This window comes from Planococcus citri, chromosome 4 (assembly GCF_950023065.1).
Source record: "Planococcus citri chromosome 4, ihPlaCitr1.1, whole genome shotgun sequence".
Lineage (NCBI taxonomy): Eukaryota > Metazoa > Arthropoda > Insecta > Hemiptera > Pseudococcidae > Planococcus > Planococcus citri.
Window position 1 is genome coordinate 66004709 of NC_088680.1, and position 27551 is coordinate 66032259.

At 35.5% G+C, this 27551-nt stretch overlaps 1 protein-coding gene across 1 annotated transcript in view; it reads right to left on the reverse strand.

Annotated features, from left to right (window-relative positions):
• The window catches only part of LOC135843406 (protein Wnt-7b-like), a 63270-nt gene extending 38957 nt beyond the window's left edge, over window positions 1–24313 (reverse strand). Inside the window, exon 1 of the mRNA XM_065361282.1 lies at window positions 23697–24313. Within this exon, the coding sequence (XP_065217354.1) occupies window positions 23697–23800 (104 nt within the window). The 5' untranslated portion in view covers window positions 23801–24313. The remainder of the gene's footprint in view (window positions 1–23696) is intronic.
• Window positions 24314–27551: the final 3238 nt, after the last annotated feature.

Genomic DNA, 27551 nt, shown 5'->3' on the forward strand with positions numbered 1-27551 from the left:
CAAACTAATTCCAATATGCCATGAAGTTAACTGCAGGTGGATTTCAAGTCCTTCTGGAGCCTCCAGTAGATTTTTGAAACTTGAACGGGAGTTATAAAGCTGAAATTCACTCCGCAAACTAATTTCAATATGCCATGAAGTTGAGTGCAGGTGAATTTCAAGTCGTTCTGGAGCCTCCAGCGACTTTTTGGAAACTACTGGAGCCTCCAGTAGATTTTTGAAACTTTCAAATGCAGTTGGAAAGCAAAAATTCGTATACTTACGTGCTAACGTTCATTCCCCCAGACTTGAGGCATTTTTTGAAAAACAGAAGTTTCTAAAAATTTGCTGAGGCTCCAAAACGGATTGAAATCGCCTGCATTTCATTGTTTTCATCTCAAACCGAAGAGGGAAGAAAATTTTTCCAATTTTTAAAGAAGTATGAATATGAAATCGATAGACAAAAATAATTTGTATGTTTCGGACTGGAATACAAATACACCGATCTTGAAAAAAATAACGGGAAGTTTGTCGGCTATGAAGGTCCAAAAAGTAGCTGGAAGCTTCAAAACCACCTGAAATCCACCTGCAGTCGACTTAAAAGCGTTTTGAAATTATTTTGCAGGATGAATTTCGGCTTCATAACTCCATTTTGATCAAGTTTTATGGAAATTTCGAGTTTTAAAAATCTACTAGAGGCTCCAAGAATTTTCAAAAAGTCACTGGAGGCTCCAAAATGACTTCTTAAACCCACCAACAGTCGACTTAATACCTATTTTTAAGTTAGCAGTGCAGCTTGAATTTCGGATTTCCAACTTCATTTGATGAAATTTTGTGCTTATTTCAAGTTTCAAAAATCTGCTGGAGTTCTGGAGGCTCCATAACTGTTCAAAACGGTTTGAAATCATTTTCAATTGATTTGCTGTTAGGCCGAAAATAGCGTATATGTGACCGTCCGCGATAAAACCGACCATCCGTCGCAAAAAATTGAAAATTTTTTTTTCGCGAATTTTTGTTCCCTAAACCATTTAAGGCCCAAAAATAGGCGAAAAAACATTTTCGATTTTTTGCGACGGATGGTCGGTTTGATCGCGGACGGTCACATATGTCAAATTTTAACTTTCCCGGTCAATTTGGTAAAATTTTGATTTTTTCCCTTCATTTTTGGCCTAAATTTAATTTTTAAAAATTCACCAAAAATCGAAAAATTCGCTTGAAATTTTGGCTAGAAGTAAATTTTTGCAAGCTTTTTCGATCCATCGTGCGAATCCTATATGTTGGAAGGCAAAATCTGCGATTTCGGCTCATCTGTCAATCAAAATGGCCGCCATTTTGTTAGTAAGGCCATCTTTTTTTGGGCAAGTTTGCTTTAAAATGTTCCTTAGAATGTACTCTTCAAGAAAAAAGTTGTCCCAGAGGATCGTCGGGGGGAGGGGTGCAATTATTTCTATTGCCATATGCCGGACTAGAAGGATTTCTACGTCCATGCAGACCACGAACGGTTACGTTACGTTTTCCACGCGAACATCGTGGAAAATTCCGTACATTTACCTGATGGCTGATTTTGTTTCACTTGCGCCAGAATATCGTCCTCGTCTGGGGAAGCTGATGTCACTAAATTACCTAGGTACGTACCTCACAACAAAACGCGTAAAATCGAGCATAAAAATGACAAAAAAATTGAAAATCCGAAAGAAAAAAAAACGTGAAAAAGAAAAAAGAAACCCCGAGCGACGTTTTGCGATGAAATTTATGAAAAACAGATAAACTTATATCTATGAGTATACTCGCGTAGTAGGTACTCTCGCGTATAAACGGAATAATGAGATAGTAAGCTTTTATTTTGGGTGTTTGTCGATGAAAAAAGTTTAATGAGGCGAATATAACAGCTGGCTTAATCTCGTAAAAGCGACGAGAGTCGAGAAGGTGATGGCGGCGAAGAGGAGGCGCGGCAAGCCGAGCTACTTGTATATACGTTGCGAACACAATTTACTACAAATTGTAGTATAAATAAATGAGCCGTGTTAAAATATACTTACTTTCACATCGCATTTCGTTTTGATTCTTAAAACCAGAAGTCATATTATCCCCTTAGGGAAAGTTATTTGATTATGATGGCAATAGTCGCCGCAAAGCGAGGGGTGTGCGGTGTGCGGCGCAGCGAGTATTCACCCTTCTGTCGTAAAAAGCTATACTACGAAGCTCTGTAGTATAGAGAGATACCTATGTCCCTGTGTGGGTATGCTACTATGCTGTATGAGTATAAGTGCCCAATGCTAAACGAACAGCATCCGTCTCTTTATAACTGCCGAAGATATTCAACACAGACTGCAGCTTTCAGTACGTGGTCTGCGCCTTTGCCTTCTTCTTGCAGATATCAAATTAACAAATTACGACGTCGTCGATCCCCTGCTGTGTGTCAGATGTAAAGGTCCGTAAGTTTTTGGATCTACGAAAGGACAGTCTGCACATTTTCATGGAATTTTGGCTATTTTATTGGATATTTTTAGAAGTCATGGTTCCTCGAATACACAATGTCTGATTACTCACTTTAGTGTCATTAACTCAGGAAATATGTACCACATATGTCGGCATCGACTTTCCTAAGAAGAAATACTTTTCGCCTATGAGAAGTATTTTTGGTATTTCACAGAAAAGGTGCAAATAGCTCGAGTTGGTTAAACAGATTTTTTTCAACCACACTCGGGACCAAGTTCGCGAAGCGATGTGGGGGCGGAAACGACGGCCACTCGAATGAAGACGAAGGCGATAAAGATACAAAGTAATCGTTTTTCCCACGAGTCGAGAATGGTGAATTGTTTTTTCCAGCAAACAAACTCTGGGCTATATTTAGTTTTCTAGCAAATTGTGTAAGTTTACGTTGTTTTTTTATTTATTGGCGGCGGCGACGGGTGCTTCTATCGCGGTATTTGAAAAAGGCCGCCTTCTCAATGACAAGAGTAGACCTATCGGTTTATTTACGATGGCGGACCGCCCAAATTCAGGTCATCTACATTTCGTTTTCCACTTTATTGTTAATTATTTTGTAGGTGGGTCTGCCAATGAATGCGTTTAGGTTCAACGAAAACTTATGTATTCGTACCATTAGGTATATATTATGGCCTTATACGTTACGTGAGTCGTTCCTTCGATTTTCAGAATGTCAATGGTGAGAATTATTATTTTAAATAATACACGTAAATTTGGGTGTCCTTGGGTGAAAAAAGTGAAATGCCCCTGTCCTCGAATTTTTGAAATTTTGAAGAAATATTGTTGAGACCATTTGAAAAAATGTTTGAGCCAAAAACATTTCCTCCGCCTCACCCCTCTTGCCAACAATGTCGAAAAAACACTTTTTTCGGTGGGAAAAAAATCATACTTCAACGAATTTTGAATAAAAGTTTTGAATTCAACCAAAATATATGGAGGAGACACGAGTCTAGCAACGGGCATTTTTTCAAATTTTTTTGGCCCCCCGGGGAGGGAAATTGTCAAACGAAAATTCGAAATTGCCGTATCTCCGAACCTAACTCTGATACACAAGATTTCTTTTCTTTCCAAAATATTGATTTGCATGAGTATTAAAATTGGTATTTTTTACAAATTTCTCCTCCAAGCTGGTCATCTTCAAAAACTCAAAAAATATTCAAAATTAGCAGAAACCGTCATTCTGAGTTGAAAGTTATACAGAAAAAAATCACTCACGCGATGTGCGTGAGAAGACTGATTTTCTTCAAATACAAATCTTTTACGAACAAATTGAATCACTTTTTTTGGAACATTTGTACAGCAATTGATCTGTTTACAATCGAATCGAAAAATTTACAAACGAAGGGTGATTAAATAAATTGATTGATTTCTAGGTGAATCACTCGCGAACGAATTGATTCGTATCGGTGACTCGTTCGCGAATGAATCGATTCATTTACTCAATTTTTGGTAAATCATTCACGAACGAATTGAATTGTATAAGTTACTCGTTCGCAAACGAATCGATTCGTTTTCTCAATTTTTGGTGAATCATTCACAAACGAATTAAATTTTTTTGGTGAATCACTCGCGAACGAATTGATCCATAGTTGGCGAATCATTCGCGAACGAATTGAATTTTTTAGTGAATCATTCGCGAACGAATTGAATTTTTTAGTGAATCATTCGCGAACGAATTGAATTTTTTGGTGAATTATTTGCGAACAAATTGTGATTCATATAGGTGACTCGTTCGCGAACGAATCGATTCATTTGCTCAATTTTTATGAATCATTCGCGAACGAATTGAATAGTTTTTGGTGAATCTTTCACGAACGAATTGAATCGTATAAGTGACTCGTTCGCGAACGAATCGATTCATTTACTCAATTTTTATGAATCATTCGCGAACGAATTGAATAAATTTTGGTGAATCACTCACGAACGAATTGATCCATAGTTGGTGAATCATTCGCGAACAAATTGAATTTTTTAGTGAATCATTCGCGAACGAATTGAATTTTTTGGTGAATCATTCACGAACGAATTGAATCGTATAAGTGACTCGTTCGCGAACGAATCGATTCATTTACTCAAATTTTGGTGAATCATTCACGAACGAATTGATCCATAGTTGGTGAATCATTCGCGAACGAATTGGATTTTTTAGTGAATCATTCGCGAACGAATTGAATTTTTTGGTAAATCATTTGCGAACGAATTGAATAATTTTTGGTGAATCATTCGCGAACGAATTGATTCGTATAGGTGACTCGTTCGCGAACGAATCGATTCATTTACTCAATTTTCATGAATCATTCGCAAACGAATTGAATAGTTTTTGATGAATCATTCGCGAACGAATTGATGCCTAAATTGAAGAATTGATCGATTCGTTCATGAATGGATAGTTCCCTTAAATGACGCCATCGGCCTTGAAATATTTTGGAAAAAAGAACAGTTTCAATCAGAATGGTGAACTGTAAGGAAGATGAAAGGGGTTGAAAAAAATTCCGTGAATTTATTCTTGAGCCTGGAAAACATTAAAATTAAATTTTGACCATCAGTGGTTTTTTTCTGAAAAATATGGAGAGAGTTTTTCTTCTCTAATATGTATTATTGGACTCCTTAGTTTTGGTTCATCCTTTACCGAATAGATTGAACACAAAGCCACAGCTCAAACGCTTGATTTTTTAGCTGCACATTTTAAAATTCTGGAGGAATCAAAAATTGTGCTGGAGGCTCCAAATTGACTTGAAATTGTGAAATTCGGTTTCTGAATGCTGGTTACAGTAATTTGTGCAAATTTCAAAAATTTTCTCACCAATAGAAAAATTTTGATTTGTTTGAATTTTTTCCCTTAAAATTAATGGAGCTGGTCAAAAAATCGAGCTCGAAGTGTGTGTCCGGAAATCGGCTCAGTTAGACCACGAATACGTAAGTCATAATTCGATTTTAAACTACCTAAGTACTCGATTTGATTTTTGTGTCTTCTGGAAAAATTTTAAAAATTACGAAGAAATCGAAAATGGAGCTGGATGCTCCAAAAGTCCAGACTCCAGAATGGTAAGAAATGGTGAAATTTAGTACGAGGAAGTCGGTATTAGGCTCTTGACTGATTTTCCAGCGTTTTTGCTGAGTAAATATGCAATTTTTTTTCAATGACATGAATCGTCGGAAATGGTCAATTTTGAATTTTCAAAAATTCGCCAAAAATCAGGAAATTAATTTGGGCCGCTGAAATTTTGGTCACGGGAGTTTCAGACCATGCTCTTTCCAAAGATCGTTTCATTGTTCAAATCGAAAGCGAATAGGTATACCTGTTGATTGATATCATCCATCAAGCTCATCCTCGTAAAATTTCATTTTATTTTTCCTAAATGTCCAATTGAGGAGTTGGATGTTTAAAATGTGAACTTTTGCAAAATGAATGATCATCATAACACGTAGCTAGAGCTACCTAGTACCTACTTATTTTATTCGCGAGACATGACATTAATTATTTAGCGGACCCCTGTGTCGGCATCTTGGAAATGCTACTCGTTGCTATTATTCTTCGTCCATTACGAAAAATGAAAACTCGTAGTCGGCTCATCGCATTCGAGAAGGCAGAAAAGCTGCTTTTAGTTTTATGGATAATAAATTCGATTTCAATATAGGTACCTAATACGTACACTTATACTATTCGTCACGCTTACTAGTTAGTCAAAAAAGGCCCATAAAAATACCAATCTTCAAGTTATGTACTATAGCCAGGTAGAGAGGTACCTTGAAGCATCTGCCACATTAATGGCGTAATGACAACTACGCACGTCGTACTTACTACCTATATCTAGCCACGGTCAAATGTTCATGAAGGGTAGGTAATAGGTAGGTATATAGAACAAAAACAAAAAAAAATATCCATCGCAACAGCTGCAACGCTTTTTCCAAGTATTTATGAACGAAGACTTAAGAGGTTGTATGAGGGATTTCCCTTCTTGGTTGTTGTTAAAGGCTGTAATAAAATCATGTTTTATGATCTTTCACCGGTGGTATGCGCTTTTCACTGGAGAAATAAACGTTTCAATTCGATCTTCTTGCACGGATTGCTCGCTTTCTTTACCTATCTACGTTTCATGGGTTTCTCCAGTCCAGATGTGAATTGCTTTTTGTTGAAGGGTGTGCCGACTGATTTTAATTTTTCAGGGCATGAAATTTCGATTATTTTTTAGACCGGTGCAATAAGGGGCAGGGATAATCCGCCAGACTTCGGGTTTTCGTTGCCCAAGATCGATTTTTGTGCTTTTAGAAAAATCTAAAAATTCTGGAAGAATCAAAAATCTCACCGGAGGCTCCAGAATGGCTGAAAATGGTAAAATTTGGGTTAGAAGAGTGTACATCAGCTTCAGAACTGATTTTTCACTGTTTACTGTTCTACAATTTCCCAAGGTAAGTTTTGGAATTGAAAAATTTTATTTTTCAGCCAAAATGAACATTTTTAACAATAATAATGGGATCCATAAAACACCGGAAAAATTTCCTATCAAGTACATATGACCTACGGATCTTGGAGAAAGGGTGCATTTTTCTGGCTATATCACCCATTTAGGGATGGAAATAATCTCAAATTGTTCGTACAATTTACACGAAAAAATTGCTCACCAAAGCAATCGATTAAATATGAATTCCAGTATATGATATTTTCATCGATCCTTCGCAACATCCAAATTATACATATACAGACCTCCCACAAGGAAACGAACAATTAAAAAATACCAACAAGCGTATAAGTTACGCATACGTCGAACTCGAAGGTAAGGTAGGCCCTTAACAATATCCTCGGTATGTTCGACAAATGGTGAAACACACGCTTAGTTACGTCCAACGACAATACAAAACCGCAAATGGAAAAAAATTAGGAAAATATTCCGATGGTTTAATGGTAATTGGATATCGTATTAATCGCATGAACGGTTACGCCAAATTCGAAAATAAAATAAAAGAAAACCAGTTCCTCTCACAGTACTGTTTGGTATACATTTGTACGAACGATCTGTAGCTGTAGCAAGACCCACTGTATGGTAGGCAATCCTCTATCGAAATAATCACCACCCCCGCCCCTTCGTCTTACCGCACCCTCGAACCCTTTTCCGATGATTATTATGTACTTATAGGTACTACAACACGTGTATATGATTGGGAAAAAAAGAAATGAATTGCTTTTGATTTTCGATAACAACTGCCATCGAACGCAGCACTTACGAGTATGGTGTATTCCATAGCGTCAAATGAAAATGGCGGAGGATTAATAGTGATAGTGAAGTTGTTATAACCATAGGTACTTATATACGGTTTTTTAGGAACATGTATCATTGTACATTTGCCTATAAACCAAGATCTTCAAAACCATCCATATAGTCCGGCATATGACAATAGGAGTAATTGCACCCCCCCCCCCGCCGAACCTCCGGGACAACTTTTTTCTTAAAGGGGACATCCTAAGGAACATTTTAAAGCAAAATTGCCAAAAAAAAAGTTGGCCTTACTTACAAAATGGCGGCCACTTTGATTGACAGGTCAGCCGAAATCCCAGATTTTGCGTTTTAACATAGGACTTGCACGAACTTTTTCAAACTTTACAAAGGTAGATCGAAAGATCATGCAAGAATTCATCACCTGTCAAAATTTCAAGTGCTAAAGTGGGTTTTTCGATTTTTGGTGAATTTTTGAAAATCGAATTTAGGCCAAAAATGAGGGAAAAAATCAAAATTTTACCAAATTGACCAAGAAAGCTGAAATTTGGGATATACCCTATTTTCGACATGCCAAATCGATTGGAAATGGTTTCAACCCGTTTTGAGCAGTTCTGGAGCCTCCAGCAGATTTTTGAAACTCGAAGTTCCCACAAAATTCCATCAAATTGGAGTTGTAAAGCTGAAATTTATTCTAAAAACTAATTTCAATACGCTACGAAGTACTGCAGGTGAATTTAGTCGTTTTGGATCCTCCAGCGACTTTTTGAAAATTCCTGAAGCCTCCAGCAGATTTATGAAACTTTAAATTTTCACAAAATTTCATCAAATGCAGATGGAAAGCTGAAATTTACTCTACATTCCAAATTTAACACCCTCTGAAGACGACTTCAGGTGGGTTCTAGTAATTTTAGGGCCTCCAGAGACTTTTTTTGAAAATTACTGGAGCCTACAGCAGATTTTTGAAACTTTAAATTTTTACAAAATTTCATCAAATGGAGATGGAAAGCTGAAATTTACTGTACACTCCAATTTCAACACCCTCTGAAGACGACTTCAGGTGGGTTCAAGTCATTTTAGGGCCTCCAGCGACTTTTTTTGAAAATTACTGGAGCCTACAGCAGATTTTTGAAACTTTAAATTTTTACAAAATTTCATCAAATGGAGATGGAAAGCTGAAATTTACTGTACACTCCAATTTCAATACCCTCTGAAGACGACTTCAGGTGGGTTCAAGTCATTTTAGGGCCTCCAGCGACTTTTTTGAAAATTACTGGAGCCTCCAGTAGATTTTTTAAACTTGCAATTTCCCCAACATTAATTTATCAAATGGAGCTGGCAAGCAGAAATTTACTTCGCAGACTACATGGTGGTTTCAAATGGTTTTTAAGCTTCCAGCTACTTTTAGGAAATTTCAATTTTCCAAAAAAACATCATACAACCTTTCAAAAAGTTGCTGGAGGCTCCAAAACGACTTGAAGTTCACTAGCAGTCAACTTCGTAGTGTATTGAAATCAGTTTGCAGAATGAATTTCGACTCTCCATCTCGGTTTGATAAAATTTTGGGGAAATTTCAAGTTTCAAAAATTTACTGGAGGCTCCAGTAATTTTCAAAAAAGTTGTTGGAAGCTCTAAAATGACTTGAAATTCACCTGCAGTACTTCGTAGCGTATTGAAATTAGTTTTTAGAATAAATTTCAGCTTTACAACTCCAATTGATGAAATTTTGTGAAAATTTAAAGTTTCAAAAATCTGCTGGAGGCTTCAGAAATTTTCAAAAAGTCGCTGGAGGATCCAAAACGACTTGAAATTCACCTGCAGTACTTCGTAGCATATTGAGATTAGTTTTTAGAATAAATTTCAGCTTTACAACTCCAATTTGATGGAATTTTGTGGGAACTTCGAGTTTCAAAAATCTGCTGGAGGCTCCAGAACTGCTCAAAACGGGTTGAAACCATTTCCAATCGATTTGGCATGTCGAAAATAGGGTATATCCCAAATTTCAGCTTTCTTGGTCAATTTGGTAAAATTTTGATTTTTTCCCTCATTTTTGGCCTAAATTCGATTTTCAAAAATTCACCAAAAATCGAAAAACCCACTTTAGCACTTGAAATTTTGACAGGTGATGAATTTTTGCATGATCTTTCGATCTACTTTGTAAGGTTTGAAAAATTTCGTACAAGTACTATGTTGGAACGCAAAATCTGCGATTTCGGCTGACCTGTCAGTCAAAATGGCCGCCATTTTGTAAGTAAGGCCAACTTTTTTTTGGCAACTTTGCTTTAAAATGTTCCTTAAGATGTCCCCTTTAAGAAAAAAGTTCTCCCGGAGGATCGTCGGGGGGGGGGGGTGCAATTACTCCTATTGTCATATGCCGGGCTAATAAATACATACAAATGTAGATAATATCGAGGGCCACGTTACGACAAAATAGGTACCTACTCAATGGGAATAAAGCTAGTTAAGAGATCATTTATTCAAATGCAAAAAAAATTGAAATTCTCAGACATCTATAAAGTATTTTGAGTTTTAACCCTAATGAGAGTAGGTGGGGTAAAAATGCACACTTATAGGTAGGTACTCATCAGTAAAAACGATGAAAAATTAATCAAGAAATGAATATCAACTTCGTCGAAGCGAATTTCGCCATTTCTTACCATTCTGGAGCCTCCGCACGTAGGGTCGTTTATTTTTATTATTATTTGAATTTTTTCCCAACCCTTTCGTCCATTATGATTTCACTATGGCGATGTTGCGACTAAAGTCAGTTCGAAATTTCATTTCAAAATACCTGGTTAGTAGTATTTCAGGGTTACCTACGTACGTTGATATACGAAAAAGGTGGCTCTTTTCAGAGATCGTGGGATCTGGTCCCAAGTACCAACAAACTCAAGCCTATAAAGAAAACAATCGATTCCTGGAAAACCTCCTTTCAAACATCTCGAAAAGATGAAGTCATTTTGTTCAGACTTCGAACAGGCCACTCCTTACTTTCTCATGGCCATATCCTAAATAAATTACCCAAACCACTATGCGAAATCTGTAATATCCCTATCTCAATTAACCACCTAATAACCGAATGCCCAAAATTCCAATCTGAAAGAAATCGTCTAATCCCAAACCCCACTCTTGAATCTCTACTGTCTGACAGTAATACTCAAAACCTTAGACTCCTTACCTTCCTGAAAGAAATCGATCTGTACAACAAAATCTAACTCCAAATTGTCTCCACGTCTCTAGCCAAACGGCTGTACACGGCGTGGTTAAATAAATTAAAAAAAAAAAAAAAAAAAAAAAAAAAGGTGGCTAAAACGATGTGCCAAGTACAAATTCGCGAATAAGTTACGAGAGCGTAAAACATCGAAAAGCTCGTTAAAGTTGACAATACAAAAAAGAGGCAGGTCTGATCATATATTTGGACTGGCGTGTGACGTTTCTCGTGGCTTCGTTTTATTGTACAGCAGGTGGGTGCTGGGTATAAGGATTTTCTCGTTGTAAAACTTTCGTTGCGTGCATTTGGTGCCTACATTCTTAACGTTTTTCTTTCATTTATTTTGAATTTCATCTTAATGAATCCTTGTCTTTGCTCCTTTCTATATTGTGACACCTCGTACCCCCTCCCTTCCCAGTCACCATCACTGATAAGTAATTCAAAATATTACAGAGGAAAAAAAAATCAAAAAATGATTCAATTTTATTGTACCTATGCTACGTACAAAGGGTATTCCTGGGGAAAATAGGTGAAATACACTTTTTTCCGGATTTTTGAAATTTTGATGAAATATTGTTGGGGACCACTTGAAAAAAATTTGGCCCCAAAAAAATTCCCCTCTCACCCCCTCGCCCATAATGTTGAAAACCACCTTTTTCGGGGGGAAAATCCTACTTCAACGAGTTTTGAATTTGAATAAAAAATTGTGAATTCACCCATAATATCTGGAGCTGACAGAGTTTAGCAATATGAATTTATTCAAAATGTTTGCCCCCCCCCCCAGAAGGGAGATATTGACAAAAGAAAATTTGAAATAGCCGTATTTCCGAGCCTAATTTACACAATTTTTTTCTTACAAAAATACAAGTATATCTGCGCATGTGTACTAAAATGGATGTTTTTCAAATTTTTTCTCTAGATGGGTCATCTTCAAAAACTCAAAAAACACTCAAAAATGTATTTTTTGTGTCACAACACCATAAAAAAAAGCGATACTGCCGGTGATATAATTCTGCAATTTTGCGTTCAGCCCTTTAAAAACAATATAAAACCAAGCAGCTTCTTGAAACCCTAATTTTGGGTCCATAGACATCCCCTCCCCCAATTTTGGGGCGAAAGAAGATTGACAATATGGGTATCGTTATCATATGAATCGAACTCGCAGAACACGAATATGAACTTAGATTTGCAGTTGGACCCGCTTAAATGTCACATTGAGGGGGGAGGGGGTTCCCAAAAATTGAGTTTTTAGTGAAAAATCAATTTTTGGGGAACCCCCAACTCCACTTTATATTCGTGTTCAGTGGGATTCTTCGCAAATACAGGCTGCCCACTCATTTCTGGAAATGATTTTCCCTGACTTTTCCAGGTTTTCCAGGCCAATTTTTCCATTTTTCCAGACAATTTTTTATTATTTTCTATGCTTACCCCACACTTTAATTAGAGAGAAATTTTGGGGAGGGAGGTGTAATTCTATTTCATAAAGCTTCTCTTCGAACACTTCTTCGGATTCAATTTTGGCCAATTGATACAATATTCGTACGACTTATGAAAATTTTTCTTCTGTTTTTTGGATTTTTGGAGGCCTTAAAAATGTGAAATTTGTCTTTTTTAAAATGAGAAACAAATTGGCCCGAGCGAAGCGAGGGCTAGAACTTTTGAAAATTTTCATTTCGAGATGCATGAAAACGAGGTTTTTTCAATGCAAAGAGTTTATTATTTGGTTTCTTAAATTTTAATATTGAAATGGGGTTTTTTTGAAAGAAGTTACTTTTGAAAAAGATAAGAGAACAGGCTCGAGCGAAAGCTTCTGAAAATTTGTATTTCGAGAGGCATAAAAACGAGGTTTTTTCATGTGGGGACAAGTACATAGTTTTTTTTGGCTTTTAAAATTTTAGAATTTGAACGATACTTTTTTCGAAGGAAGTTGATTTTGACAAAGAAAACAGAACAGGCCCAAGCGAGGGCGAAAGCTCTTATAAATTTGTATTTCGAGATGCATAAAAACGATAGTTTTTTTGTAAGGAGTTCATATTTTTATTATCTATGTGGAAATGTTCATTTTGCTGTGAAAAAAGAAGAAAGAAAACGAGGGCAAAAGATTTTGAAAATTTTCATTTCGAGATGCCTAAAAACGAGGTTTTTTCAATGCAAAGAGTTTATTATTTGGTTTCTTAAATTTTAATATTGAAATGGTGTTTTTTTGAAAGAAGTTACTTTTGAAAAAGATAAGAGAACAGGCTCGAGCGAAAGCTTCTGAAAATTTGTATTTCGAGAGGCATAAAAACGAGGTTTTTTCATGTGGGGACAAGTAGTTTTTTTTGGCTTTTAAAATTTTAGAATTTGAACGATACTTTTTTCGAAGGAAGTTGATTTTGACAAAGAAAACAGAACAGGCCCAAGCGAGGGCGAAAGCTCTTATAAATTTGTATTTCGAGATGCATAAAAACGATAGTTTTTTTGTAAGGAGTTCATATTTTTATTATCTATGTGGAAATGTTCATTTTGCTGTGAAAAAAGAAGAAAGAAAACGAGGGCAAAAGATTTTGAAAATTTGTCTTTCGAGTAGTAAAAAATAATGTTTTTCTTTCATCACAGGTCCTTATCCAAAATTTGTACTTAATTGATCGTTTTTTTCAAAATTCCAGGGATTTTGCGTGAAAATTACAAAATTCCCTGACTTTTCCAGACCGACCAAATTCCCGGACTTTTCCAGGTTTTCCAGGCTTGTAGACACCCTGATAATATTTCGCAATAATGATGCCAAATATATTGAAAAATATCATTCCTAAAACTGAAGAAAAATATTTTGAAACGCGCTTGGTGCTAATTTTTTGTTCATTATTGTCGACTTCGAAAAATCAAAAAAAAAATTCCCAAATTTTCGGCAATTTTTCTAAATTTTTTGAATCCACAATATATTGCCTCCTCCACGTTCCAAAATATTTCCTCAATTTCAGGAATGATATATTTCAATAAAAACCCAGTACTTTGATGAAAAGCTACAGAATCGTTAGAAACCTTCGTCAGCAAATTCATGGACTCAAGATTTATCACGGATGACGCATTCATGGTCAATTTTTTTCAACTTTTTTTGTATTGGCCCAATATTTTTTTCCTCCTTTTGTGAACCATCTTCCTTATATGTAAAAAGTCACTGATAGTCGGAATTCAATTTCAATATGTCCCAGGCTTAGGAAACTTTGGACCCAAAAAAATTTATTTTGAAATAACATCATAACTTCAGACAATTTTTTTCAATCTCCCTCATCTTCCTAACTTTTTGAAATTTAGTGCAAAATTTAGTTCACCATTCTGATTGAAAACTGTCCCTTTTTTCCAAAATATTTCGAGGCAAGTTGGGACATTTTTTTCTCTGAAATGTGTAACCTAAAGACAAATCGGCCTTTTCAAAATGTTGATTTTTTGTTTTTTTGTTGTTTTTGAAAAATTTGAGGAAAAGAAGTTAAATTTGTTTGCTTTATGGTTCAAATTGAGATTATTTTTGAAAAATCGAATGAAAATGATGTAAACAAATTTGTACTCTGTAGAGGAGATATGTTTATTGCAAATTATTAAATTGGACTAAGTATTTGAGATGGGGGAGAAGATTTGCTCAAAATGAAGTAGACAGATCAGCACCTGAGGGCAGATTTGTCTACTTCTGACTGTTTTTTTTATTATTATAATTTTTTTTTGTTTTGAATAAATTTGGAGAAAATTAGGTACACAGATCTGCAACTTGGAGACAAATCAGCTTTCTTTGAATTTTGTCTTTAAAAAAAATCTGCTCGACCTGGAGCGAACAATTCGTAAACTGAAGACAAATTTTAAATTTAAAATCAGGCTATTGAAGAGGTAGGAGGGAGGGGAGGTCAAAATGAAGAAAAAAGACACAGATCTGTAACCTGCAGACAGATCTGTTTCTTTAAAAAAAATTATTCTGCGATTTCAAATCTCTCTAGAAGGCATTCCAATCAACTTCGACAGCTGAAAATTCAATCCTGTCACGAGTTCGACGTTCGAATCATTCACAGCAGGTGAATCGCAAATCTGAAGTGAAGAATTGAAAAGTGTATTTTTTTACAAGTTGGAAACTCTAAAAACTAGAAAAATCTCAAAATCGTCAATTTCACGTCATAAATATCTTCAAACTTTTTCTATATTTACTGAAGCCGACCAATCCCATCCCCCCTCTCCTGGCATGACTGAAGGGCACGTTTTTGCATTTGTAGCAAAAGTCGACAACTTCATAATTTTTGTAATGAAATTTTTCAATTTGTAAAAAAAAGTAGATACACTTTTCAACTCGTTACTTCGGATTTGCAATTCATCTGCCCTTTTTTTCGCCAGATTTTCCCAACTTTTTACCTCAGACCAACCCTCCTCCTTGTATTTTTTTATGCTAATTAGCAATATAAGGTTCGAACAAATTTTGGAGGGGAGTTGTAAACAAAAATGTTGAATAATTTTAAACCAAAAAATTTGAATTATTCTACTGCAAGGTTGGTACTGAAATTCAAAATCAAAAATTAACTATTTTTTTGTATTTTTTTAGCCTTAATGCATTGCAGAGATCTTTTTTGTTTTTGTTTTGGAAAATTTCAAGGAAAACGACATTATTTTTGATATGAGAAGTCAATTTTACTACTCTCCAATTTTGGTCAGAGAAAGGAAAAGGAAAATGATCTGGACCGAACTAAGTGAAGGAGAAAACTTTTCAAAATTTATATGTAATTCAAGAAGTAAATAATCATGACTTTGGGTAATTCTTTAATGTTTCCTGCTTACATAATTTCTTTCCAACTTTCCCAAACCCAACTTTTTCCAACTCCCCCATTTCCCCCAAAAATTCCTTCGCTGTAAGAGCAAGTCATTCAGACCTCAGAATCAAATTTTAAGCTGCCGGAGTTGATTTTTCGATTTTTGGCGAATTTTTGAAAATGACGAAAATAGCCTATTAAATATATAGGTGTATTAATTTTCTATAAGAAGATTAATTATAAAGATGAAAATCTGATACAAGGTTCAAGTATAAAGTTCACCACTCAGACCATTACCAAATCGATTTCCACCATTTTTGGGCTGATCTAGAGCCTCCAGCAAAAGTTGACTTTTCTCCAGCGAATTCAATTCACTCCAAGAGGCGTTATCGGAGATGTACTACATCCCCCCTCCCCTCGACAAAAAAATTTAGACGAAAATATGAGCCAAATTTCAGCTTGATCGAAATTAACAAATTGTAAAGGTTTTTCTCGCAAGAGTTACCCATTTTAAATCTTTTAAGGAATTTCAAACACACCTACATCGAAATAAAACTTCCATTATAAATAATCGCATGAAAAATCTTAAGCTTCTAGATACCTATTATGTAATACCTAAGTATGTACACTAAAATACTCCGAAACCGATATACTCGGCTGGTTTATTTATGTATCGTAGTAATATTTACACTGGTTTTCTGAACGTTGTTGGACGACGAAAAAGGCAAATTTCAAAAGTATCCCAGTACTCGTATTCCGTATACAGATACACCATAGCAGCACTGGAAGATATGGTACTACTATGTACGAAAAACCATCTCGTATTTATCTTAGAAAGTAATCAAAACAAGCATCCCTTTCATAATAAGCTTTAACTTTGGTTTAAGTAATACACAAACAATGCGAAACTCGCCGAGGGTTGCAGTTACTCCATATTACTTCATCAGCTACACCGCTACAAAGCGACTTCAAAAATGCTTGTTAACTACCCCGCTAATTTACTTTGCAAATCTGCTGGGATTAATATGGTACATATTATTCGCTATTTGGTACAGAGTACCGACTATACCGACTATACCGACCGACGTGAAATCATGGTGTTTTTATCAACGTAAAATAGACTTTTTTTCTCTCCTTTTATATTATTTCTCCCGCTGCTGTTATTATTGCCACTGCTATTTCCCCTTCTCAGCTGTGGCGGTAACCACTTCTTTTTTCCATATTATGGTACAATGCAATGCAACATGCCGAACTATAACAGGGTATAGCCCTGCGTTCACTTCACTTTTGCCTTTGCCACCCCTTGATTTCTTTTTCTTTTCTTTTTTCATTTCTTTGCGTGGGCTAGGTAACTTATTTTTTTAATTATTTAATTAAGCTTTTTTTTTTTCAACGGATACTTTCTTAATTTTTAATCAAATACATAGGTGCATCGTTGCACCTCTGGGATTTTTTCCCTTCGATTCGTCTTGGTTTTTGCATCATTTTTTACTATCTGCTTCATTATTTTACCTAAAACTATTGGTGATTCAGAATGTAGGTATTATTTTCAACTTCAAAATTTTCTGCTTTCCTTGTTACATTCTCTATACATGTCATGTTCAGTGTAAATTAACATTTATTATATCTACCTAGATTATCTGAGGAATTGTTTGTAAGTCGCTTTTCATCTTCTTCGAAGATATAAGGGTAGGTTTTCCCATACCTATCCTCTGCGTCCGCGGGCATCCTAACATCAAACATTTCACATTTATGCATGCCTTACTGCTTTGCAAATGAATTAAGGAAAAATACACTACTTTGCCAAAATAAATTTTGAAGAAAAAGAGAAACTTTACGCAGGTAAGGCATTAACCTTTTATAGTATTTTGACCGGAAATTTGTAAAATTTACAAAAATAATTATATATAAGAGGGTTGAGGAGGGGGGGGGATTAGTCATTGAATCAATTTCAAAATTTTTAGGGTTAATTAATATTTTAAAACATCCACTCAATTTTCTATACTAAGAGGTCAATTTTACAGCATGAAAATGAATTTTAAAACTAAGTAAGAGTATACAGTGGTCCTCCTGGGTCTACAAACAGCTTCCCATCATAAGCACCCCCACCCCTCAGCTCCCTCCCCCTTTTTCTTTATGACCTACAAAACAAAATGAGTTATTTTACAAAACATTATTTCAATAAACGTTAAGTAATGAAGCTCAAGCTTTCTAACGATTACTCCAACAAAGCCTTCTAAATAATTGTTCCAAAAAATTAATTTTCCTATCTAGGGGTGAAAAGTACTACTTTTCCAACCTCGCGAGAATCGCTCGGATGTAAAAATAAGTACTTTCCACCCTCGTTCAGGAAAAATTACTTCACTAAACTCGGAGAAAAAGTGATTTTGAACTCGTGTGAGTTGTTCCCCTCACTTCGTTCGGGTCACAAACCTCACCCTCGTCAAAAATCACTTTTTCGGCCCTCGTTGTGTAATATACTATTCATGTATACAGGGTGCCCAGAAATATCGAGTACCCCTAAAGAAGTTTTTCATTAAAAATATAGGTTGTCAACGTGAAATAGATGCATATGATTGGTGGAATGTCATCTCTCCAGTCCAACAACCAATCATGCGCTATCATTAATTAATTATTATCATTCACTGTGACCAACCAAAGTATTTACTTAGTAGAAAACTTTTTTAGGGGTACTCGATCTTTCTGGGCACCCTATAGATAGCTTAACTATTGAAAAAAATTTCAAATTTTTCATTTTTTCGACAGTGTCCAAAACAAGGGGGAACACTCTCATTTCGTTTCATAAAATATAAAAAACACAGCCTCATAAGGAAAAAAATGGAAAAGCAATTTAGTCAAAAAAAGCAGGCAAATTATAAAACATTGAAGATTTATTTGAACTTACAAAATTAGACACCATACATACAGATTAAAAATAATTTGTTTAGGGAGGTACAAAATTTACATATTTAAGAAAAAAATACCTCCCTTCAACCTTCATCTAACCTTTGGCAATTTACTCGCCCAAAATATGACCAACTTCAGAAAAAAACAGTTCGAGAAACAAAATAAAATTATCATAATTTTTTTGGAATTTGAGACAAAAAAGCTTTCGAATAATTAATGCTCTTACAAAATTGTTGTTTTGCGAGCTCATGGTCATCCTTTATATGTACTTCTATCCATAATTTCTTCAGCATTGCAACACTTTGATACCTATGACAAAAAAATTTCAGGGTAGCCCCCCCCCCCTGAAGGCGGCTCTACGGCCATGATTGGAGAATTTTCAAACATTGCATTTTTCTGCATAAAATAAAATAAAAAATAGATTAAGTAGTGTCTCGTTTTTCTGATGAATAATCATCGCAGACTTTTCCCAAATTTCCAAATCCATATTCCAATTTTCCAGATCTTCCAAACGCCAATTGGGTAAGTACACAAAACATCAGCAGGAGGGGGTGTAAAAATTGAAAAATAAATTACAGAACTTTTAATTTTGACTGGTGGTATATTTGTATTTTGGAATTCTCTATCGATTCCTCTGTATCCAGTTCAAAATATTTTGTTGCTATGTGAACCAAATTTCTTTTTCAACAACCTAATTTAATCATCAAAATGAAGTGGTGGTATAATTTGTTCAAAAGTCACCAACGATGAATTTTGGAAATCAATCCAAAAGCTTTTTCTTGGCATTTATCATTTATGAAACTATACACGTATGATCGGAATAAGGGGCCGATGATAATCTCATTTTGAGAGTTCGAACGTTACCCCCCCCCCCACCCCATAGCTAAATCGTTCAACTTCAAGAATTTGTTTTATTGAAACATTGAAGTAAGTTTTCCAATCATGTTTGGGATAAGTATCAGGAACTTCGAACGAACGAAACGGGGAAGTGAGGGGAGGGGGGTGGTAAATGCCTTGCAAATTTTGAAATAGGTATTTCAGTAATTTTTGGACATTTCACTTTTTAGAGACGCAAAAACAAAACAAAAATACGAGTACGTAAGAAGCGAGCTTCAGAGAATAATTCTCATCTCACGAGGCCCATCTCAGGGAACTTGTGTGCATCAAGATGTTTGAAAACAGCAACAATCTGCTCATTTATAGGGTATTTTTCAGGCTAAAAAAAAATTGAAATTTGGGGTTCACAGTGAGTTGGGTGGGAAATGATGGATTGAGGAGGAGGTTGAAATTGCCCCTAAATTATAGAAAAAAAACAACATAATTTCATTCATTTCAAAACATTCTATTACGTTGACTTTTTTTTGTGCTAGCTAATCGATAAAAATTTCAAAAATGTTGAAAATATCAGAAGCATTTAAATCTTCTTCTGTGGTCAATAAAAAATCTCTGATGCCTCAAATCGAAGTTTTTATTCAAATTCGTAAATCAAAAATTCTTGAGGTGAGCGAATTTTGGTTTATTTTTAAAAATTTTGAGGCACACACAACGATCTATCCAGTTTTAGAGTTCAAAAAGTCAACGAAATATAAAAATTTAAGAAAATGGAAGTGAATCTAGATTTTAAAAATATTGAGGCATTTGATTACCCCCTCCCTTCCTTCACTTATTCTAATTCCATACCATTGTAGGTACCTTAATTCAATTTTTTGATCAAAAGATTCTCAATTCATCTGATTTATTCTTATACATAGCTGAACAGAGAGATTTTTTTTTACAAGATTCAGAAAATTTTCTGATTTTAGAAGAAGCATAGCAAAATTTCCTGCCTTCTCCAAAAGGTTGAAATTCTTTCACTTTTTTCGGATTTTCCGAGTTTTCCTGAGTTTGCAGGACACCCTGTTGAATGGAGTCGTAAATTAAGAGTCAGGAAAATTTATTAAAATTGTACAAGATGTAATATTGAGTCTAGAAATCGAGTTTCTATTTTTTGCTCTCATTCAATTGGATATTACCGAGAGGGGGAGAGAGAGGAAGAATATAATTCTGACGTGGAGGTTTTGATTTACGTAATTTTTGGGGCCCTTCTCACCAAATTTAGATTTGTTTGGTTTTTGGCATGAAATAGTAGGTCAGTTTTTTCCAAATTTTACTTCGTTGAACATTGTTCATTTTTTTTCTTGACCTTAGTCCAACGAAAAAGTTTTCAAATTGGTGGATAAAATTTTTCATACTTTGTACGAGGCTTTTTGACCACAATGGCTCAAAATTCAGAAGACAGGAGGGGGAAATTTAAACTTGAAATGACAACTTTCACAATACGTGGCTCAAATTGAAATCTTCATCATTTTTTGAAAATTACTGGAGCCTCCAGCAGATTTTTAAAACTCGAAATTCCCACAAAATATCATTAAATGGAGTTGGTAAGCCGAAATTCATTCTGCAAACTAACTTCAATACGCTACGAAGTTGACTGCTGGTGAATTTCAAGTCGTTTTGGAGCCTCCAGCGACTTTTTGAAAATTCCTGAAGCCTCCAGCAGATTTTTGAAACTTGAAATTTCCCCAAAATGTCATGAAACTGAGATGGAGAGTCGAAATTCATTCTGCAAACTAATTTCAATACGCTAGGAAGTTGACTGCTGGTGGATTTCAAGTCGTTTTGGAGCCTCCAGCGACTTTTTGAGAGTTCGTATGGCGTTTTTTTGGAAAATTGAAATTTCCTAAAAGTAGCTGGAAGCTTAAAAACCATTTGAAACCACCATGTAGTCTGCGAAGTAAATTTCAGCTTGCCAACTCCATTTGATACATTAATGTTGCAGGAATTTCAAGTTTCAAAAATCTACTGGAGGCTCCAGTAATTTTCAAAAAAGTCAAAATGACTTGAAATTCACCTGCAGTACTTCGTAGCGTATTGAAATTAGTTTTTAGAATAAATTTCAGCTTTACAACTTCAATTTGATGGAATTTTGTGGGAATTTCGAGTTTCAAAAATCTGCTGGAGGCTCTAGAACTGCTCAAAACGGGTTGAAACCGTTTCCAATCGATTTGGCATGTCGAAAATACGGTATATCCCAAATTTCAGCTTTCTTGGTCAATTTGGTAAAATTTTGATGTTTTCCCTCATTTTTGGCCTAAATTGGATTTTCAAAAATTCACCAAAAATCGAAAAACGCACTTTAGCACTTGAAATTTTGACAGGTGATAAATTTTTGCATGATCTTTCGATCTACTTCGTAAGGTTTGAAAAATTTCGTACAAGTCCTATGTTGGAACGCAAAATCTGCGATTTCGGCTGACCTGTCAATCAAAATGGCCGCCATTTTGTAAGTAAGGCCAACCTTTTTTTGGGCAAGTTTGCTTTAAAATGTTCCTTAAGATGTCCCCTTTAAGAAAAAAGTTGTCCCGGAGGATCAGCGGGGGTGGGGGGGTGCAATTACTACTATTGCCATATGCCGGACTATATGTTTAAAAAAAAATCAAATTTCTTGACGAATATAATTCATATTTTGCATTCGATAGACTTATGCCTGGCCTAACAAATTATTAGATAACGAATTTCAATAATAATCATTGGATTTAGGGTTTCGCCACCCCTAATAAGAAATATTTTTGGTTTGATTAAAAATAAAAAATAAAAAAAAATGAAGTGAAACAACTAAAACAAGAACAAAATTCTACATAATTCTTTAAAAAAGTAACATTGGAAACTCAGTTTTTTTTTTAAAATAAAAAACAAGAACAAAATAAATTCTAAACCTAATTTAAATTTTAAAAAAAGTAACATTCGAAATTATTTTGGTTTTGTTGAAATTTTTTTTTTAAAATCAGCATTCAAAATTCGGTTTTATTAAAAATTAAAAAAACAACTCGGAACATCTAAAATTGAATTTGAAAAAAATCAAAATTCAAAATTCAATTCAATTTTTTTATATTTTAAACAACCGTTTTATGGCTTTAGCTTCGGAGAATTCCTCGATTAAATCATCAAATTCGCGTTTTTTTTTTAATATGATATTTTTAATATGCAAGATAAGATAGCAAAGTACTGTAGCCTATATGTTGGTAAATTGAATTTCGGAGCACTTGGCCCATGCCTAAATCCAGGTCTGTCATTGGTCATGCAGTACAACAAGCTGATTAGGAATACTCGAGATTCATAATTTTACAGGATTGCCTTTAAAAAAATAGATTTTTAAAACGTATAGATGCGTTTTTGATATAATCCTCGTCGATCATTTTCCCATAATTTCGATTAAAAAAAATTGAAAAAATGAAAAGTTGATGAGGCATTGCTGTTTCTCCGAAATCAGATCATTCCAGGAAGATGTAAAAGTTAAATTCAAAATTGTAGATAATCATTTATCTTTATTACACGAGCTTTGTCATTCAACTTTCGATACCATAATGTAAGGAAAAGGTCATCGAATTGAAGCCTATAGGTTGAACTTTTGATCATTTTGCAACTTTAATATTTCTCCAAAAATCTCAACAAAAGTGTGTAATTTTTTTATAAAATTTTGTTCTTTAAAAAACATAGATTTGGAATGTTGATCGCATTTTCTAGGCAAAGTAAAGCGAATAACTAAAAATGCAACAAATATATAATATAGAATTTTCACTTTTCACATTAATTGAGTTCAAATTCAAGTCCACCAGTGGTCGTTCTCCGAAGAATTTTATTTTCAACCAAATTCGCACCAACAAAAAAATATTTTGCAACTGCAAATGAGGGTACGAGGTATCAAGCAATATAATAAAATATTCGAAATAAGGATTAATGACGTTCCAGGTATAAAATCTCGGTAAAATATTCAAATTTAATTATTTTCATACCGATGGCCTATCAAATTCTCAATTTCATCCTGCTCGTTCGCATCGATAATCTCGTTCTTTATTGAAATAAATTCAACATCAAACACACCGAACATTTTTTCGGATGCTAAATTTAACCTCATCGATAGATATAATCGTAATAATTAGTACACGATTTCGAATCGTTAAAAATAAGAAATCTCAGAATTATGCAGATTAATCGAAGATGAATAAAAAAAAAACAGGTAAAACGAGGTAAGTAGTATTTGATCACGATTTTATGTAGTAGGTTGATAAAAATTGAATTGATCTTGTAACTTACCACCAATTGGCGAGTACGCAGTTGGCAAAGATGATCACAATGAGCGTGGTAAAATGACAGTAATTTTTTGCGAAAATTATCGAAGTTTTTTTTCGTTTCACCATTTCAAACGTATAGGTAAGTATTCGCGCGAATTCATAAATTATTATATTTTTCAAGTTTTATTAAAACAACACAGTGCAGCCATGATGAAAATTTTCTCCTTAACTCGCGGGTAGGTAAATTGCACGTAACTAGGTACGAGAAATGAAAAAGGCCGCGAATAAAATGCACTCGTAATATTACGATAGGTACTTGCATAAAATACCGTCAAGAAGAACAAAATAATAACTGACGAACTGACTCAACTGGGGAAGAAACCCCACGGCATGTTTCGATGTTCAAATAACCGGCAAATACATAAAAACGCAGAGTAGCCACTTTCTCAAATGCTAAATATTATCGCGTGCGTGCACCAAGCACCTAACCGACGATGCTTCATCTTCATCGCCCTCTTATGGTCTCATGGTTTGGTTATTTACAATTTTAATTCGAGGAAAAAATTCTCCCCAGTCGGTGGTCTCGTTCTTATTTTTTTACTGCGCTCAATCGAAGCGAATTTAACCGGAAAATGATATCTCGTCGAACGGAAAATGATACTCGGTTTTCATTCAGAACACCATCACCAAAGCGAGAACAATCGAATAATAGACGTGTAGGTGTTAATAATCGGCATCGGGTTGGCAAATTAACTAGAATTATCGTAGTAGTGTATCTGTCAATTCAATAATTGACTAGCACCGGTATAAATATAGGAAGGAAGAGTTTTCAAAGAAAAAAGGAAGCTCGTTTACCTTTTTTTGTCACATTGTCAGGTGTACGAGTGTAACGCAGATAGGTAGGTAATGCTCTTAATTAATTAATTAACGAACAATGGAGAAATAATTCTAAAGAAGCACTTTGAGGAAGTCGGGGGCCAAATCCAAGAAAAATACATCGCAGAACAGAGAGAGAATAATATTATAATACTCAATTTCCTGTGACTTTTTTTTTTTGATAGTCCAGGAAAAATAGCATTCCATTGGGAAAAGTGATGTAGAAAGCTGAATTTTGGTATACTGGTCCATTTTTTTGTGTTGAACACGAATTCGATGAGTCCCCGGTCGTCCCTGGTGAGCGTTCTCCCCTATTGTGGATCTAAGCCCCCCAAAACCAGTTTTTTGCAATTTTCTCCCCCGCATTGCATTTTAGCGAAAAATATGTGGTTAGATGAAAGAATCTACGTCAAATTTCCGATCTAATGATATATCAACTTTCCTTCTACCCCCAAGGGGGGCGGAGCAGGAACCATTCAAATGTGAGGGGTTTTCTAAAAAACACAAAAGGGCTATCGGCGCATAAGAGGGGTGAAATGTGCCCCGAGAGCGTTCGGGTTGATATCAGCATTGAAAGTGGGTACCATCGAGAAACTACCCCGTGAAAATTTTCAGATCCACACCACCTCCCCTTTTTGCGGAACCCTCCTTTTTTGAAATTTCAGTAACACTTTTCTCAGCCCCATTTCAACCGATTTCGAAAATTTTTCTGGAGGTCATGTATATCCTTGATAGGTATCCCCACAAAAATTTTCAACCCCCTCCTCTCATATTTACCCCTCAAAATGGCGTTTTTTTCATTTTTTTTATGCCTATTATCAATCAAGATTGCGAAGTACAATTTTGTAAACACGTTTTTTGGATGTATTTTTGGCCCCCCAACATCATATACTATATTAGAAATTTTTGCTTTGGTGCGCCGTGGTGAAAACTTGGAATAATGTATCGTAGGGGGGTGGGGGGTGAAATGGCAATTTTGAAAAAAATAACTATCAATGAGTAGGGTATCGTTTTCATATGATTCGATACCGCTGAGCACGAATATGACCTCAGATTTTCTGCTACACTCACCTACCCCTCTCCAGAGCCCCTCAGCCCCCCTCAATTTTCACGATTTTCGAAATATAGTTATTTTGATGACATTAATGTCGTTTTCATATGATTCGATACCACTGAGCACGAATATGACCTCAGATTTTCTGCTACGCTCACCTACCCCTCTCCAGACCCCTTCAGCCCCCCCTCAATTTTCACGAATTTTCGAAATATAGTTATTTTGATGACATTAATGTCGTTTTCATATGATTCGATACCACTGAGCACGAATATGACCTCAGATTTCCTGCTACAATCACCTAGTCCTCTTCAGACCCCCTCAACCCCCCTCATTTTTCACGATTTTCGAAATAAATGATTTCATTGCTGTGGGAAAATTACATAAGTTCATTGTTATTGTTCATACAATTTCTCGTAGAATAAGCTACAGCACATGGCTCCCCCTCGGAGGGGGGTGGACCCTTGAATTTTTTCCACGCAGAAAATGTGATTTTTTGTGTAGGTAGTCATTGAATTATAAAATACATACTCATACATACTCGAGTTACACTGTTACAGTTATCACGAATAATTATTATGCCACACATGCTCCGCATACGTATACAGTTCAGTACACATACAGATTTGTTGCGTTTTCTGCGTGGAAAAAAATTCAAGGGTCCATCCCCCTCGAGGGGGAGCCATGTGCTGTAGCTTATTCTACGAGAAATTGTATGAACAATAACAATGAACTTATGTAATTTTCCCACAGCAATGAAATCAACATCATCAAAATACCTTTATTTCGAAAATCGTGAAAAATGAGGGGGGTTGAGGGGGTCTGAAGAGGACTAGGTGATTGTAGCAGAAAATCTGAGGTAATATTCGTGCTCAGCGGTATCGAATCATATGAAAACGACACCAATGTCATCAAAATAACTATATTTCGAAAATTCGTGAAATTGAGGGGGGCTGAAGGGGTCTGGAGAGGGGTAGGTGAGTGTAGCAGAAAATCTGAGGTCATATTCGTGCTCAGCGGTATCGAATCATATGAAAACGATACCCTACTCATTGATAGTCATTTTTTTTCAAAATTCCCATTTCACCCCCCACCCCCCTACGATACATTATTCCAAGTTTTCACCACGGCGCACCAAAGCAAAAATTTCCAATATAGTATATGATGTTTGGGGACCAAAAATACATCCAAAAAACGTGTTTACAAAATTGTACTTCGCAATCTTGATTGATAATAGGCATAAAAAAATGAAAAAAACGCCATTTTGAGGGATAAATATGAGGGAAGGGGGTTGAAAATTTCTGTGGGGATACCTATCAAGGATATACATAACCTCCAGAAAAATTTTCGAAATCGGTTGAAATGGGGCTGAGAAAAGTGTTACTGAAATTTCAAAAAAGGGGGGTTCCGCAAAAAGGGGAGGTGGTGTGGATCTGAAATTTTTCACGGGGTAGTTTCTCGATAGTACTCACTTTCAATGCTGATATCAACCCGAACGCTCTCGGGGCACATTTCACCCCTCTTAAGCGCCGATAGCCCTTTTGTGTTTTTTAGAAAACCCCTCACATTTGAATGGTTCCTGCTCCACCCCCCTTGGGGGTAGAAGGAAAGTTGATATATCATTAGATCGGAAATTTGACGTAAATTCTTTTATCTAACCACATACTTTTCGCTAAAATGCAATGCGGGGGAGAAAATTGCAAAAAACTGGTTTTGGGGGGCTTAGATCCACAATAGGGGAGAACGCTCACCAGGGACGACCGGGGACTCATCGGATTCGTGTTCAGCACAAAAAAATGGACCAGTATACCAAAATTCAGCTTTCTACCTCACTTTTCCCAATGACCCTTTTTTTTCATCTAATTTTCCTGGACATTTAAGCAAAGAAAAATCCTCGAACTTCTTGCTTTAGAAAATTCTCCAGTCAGGCTACAATTTTAATAATTT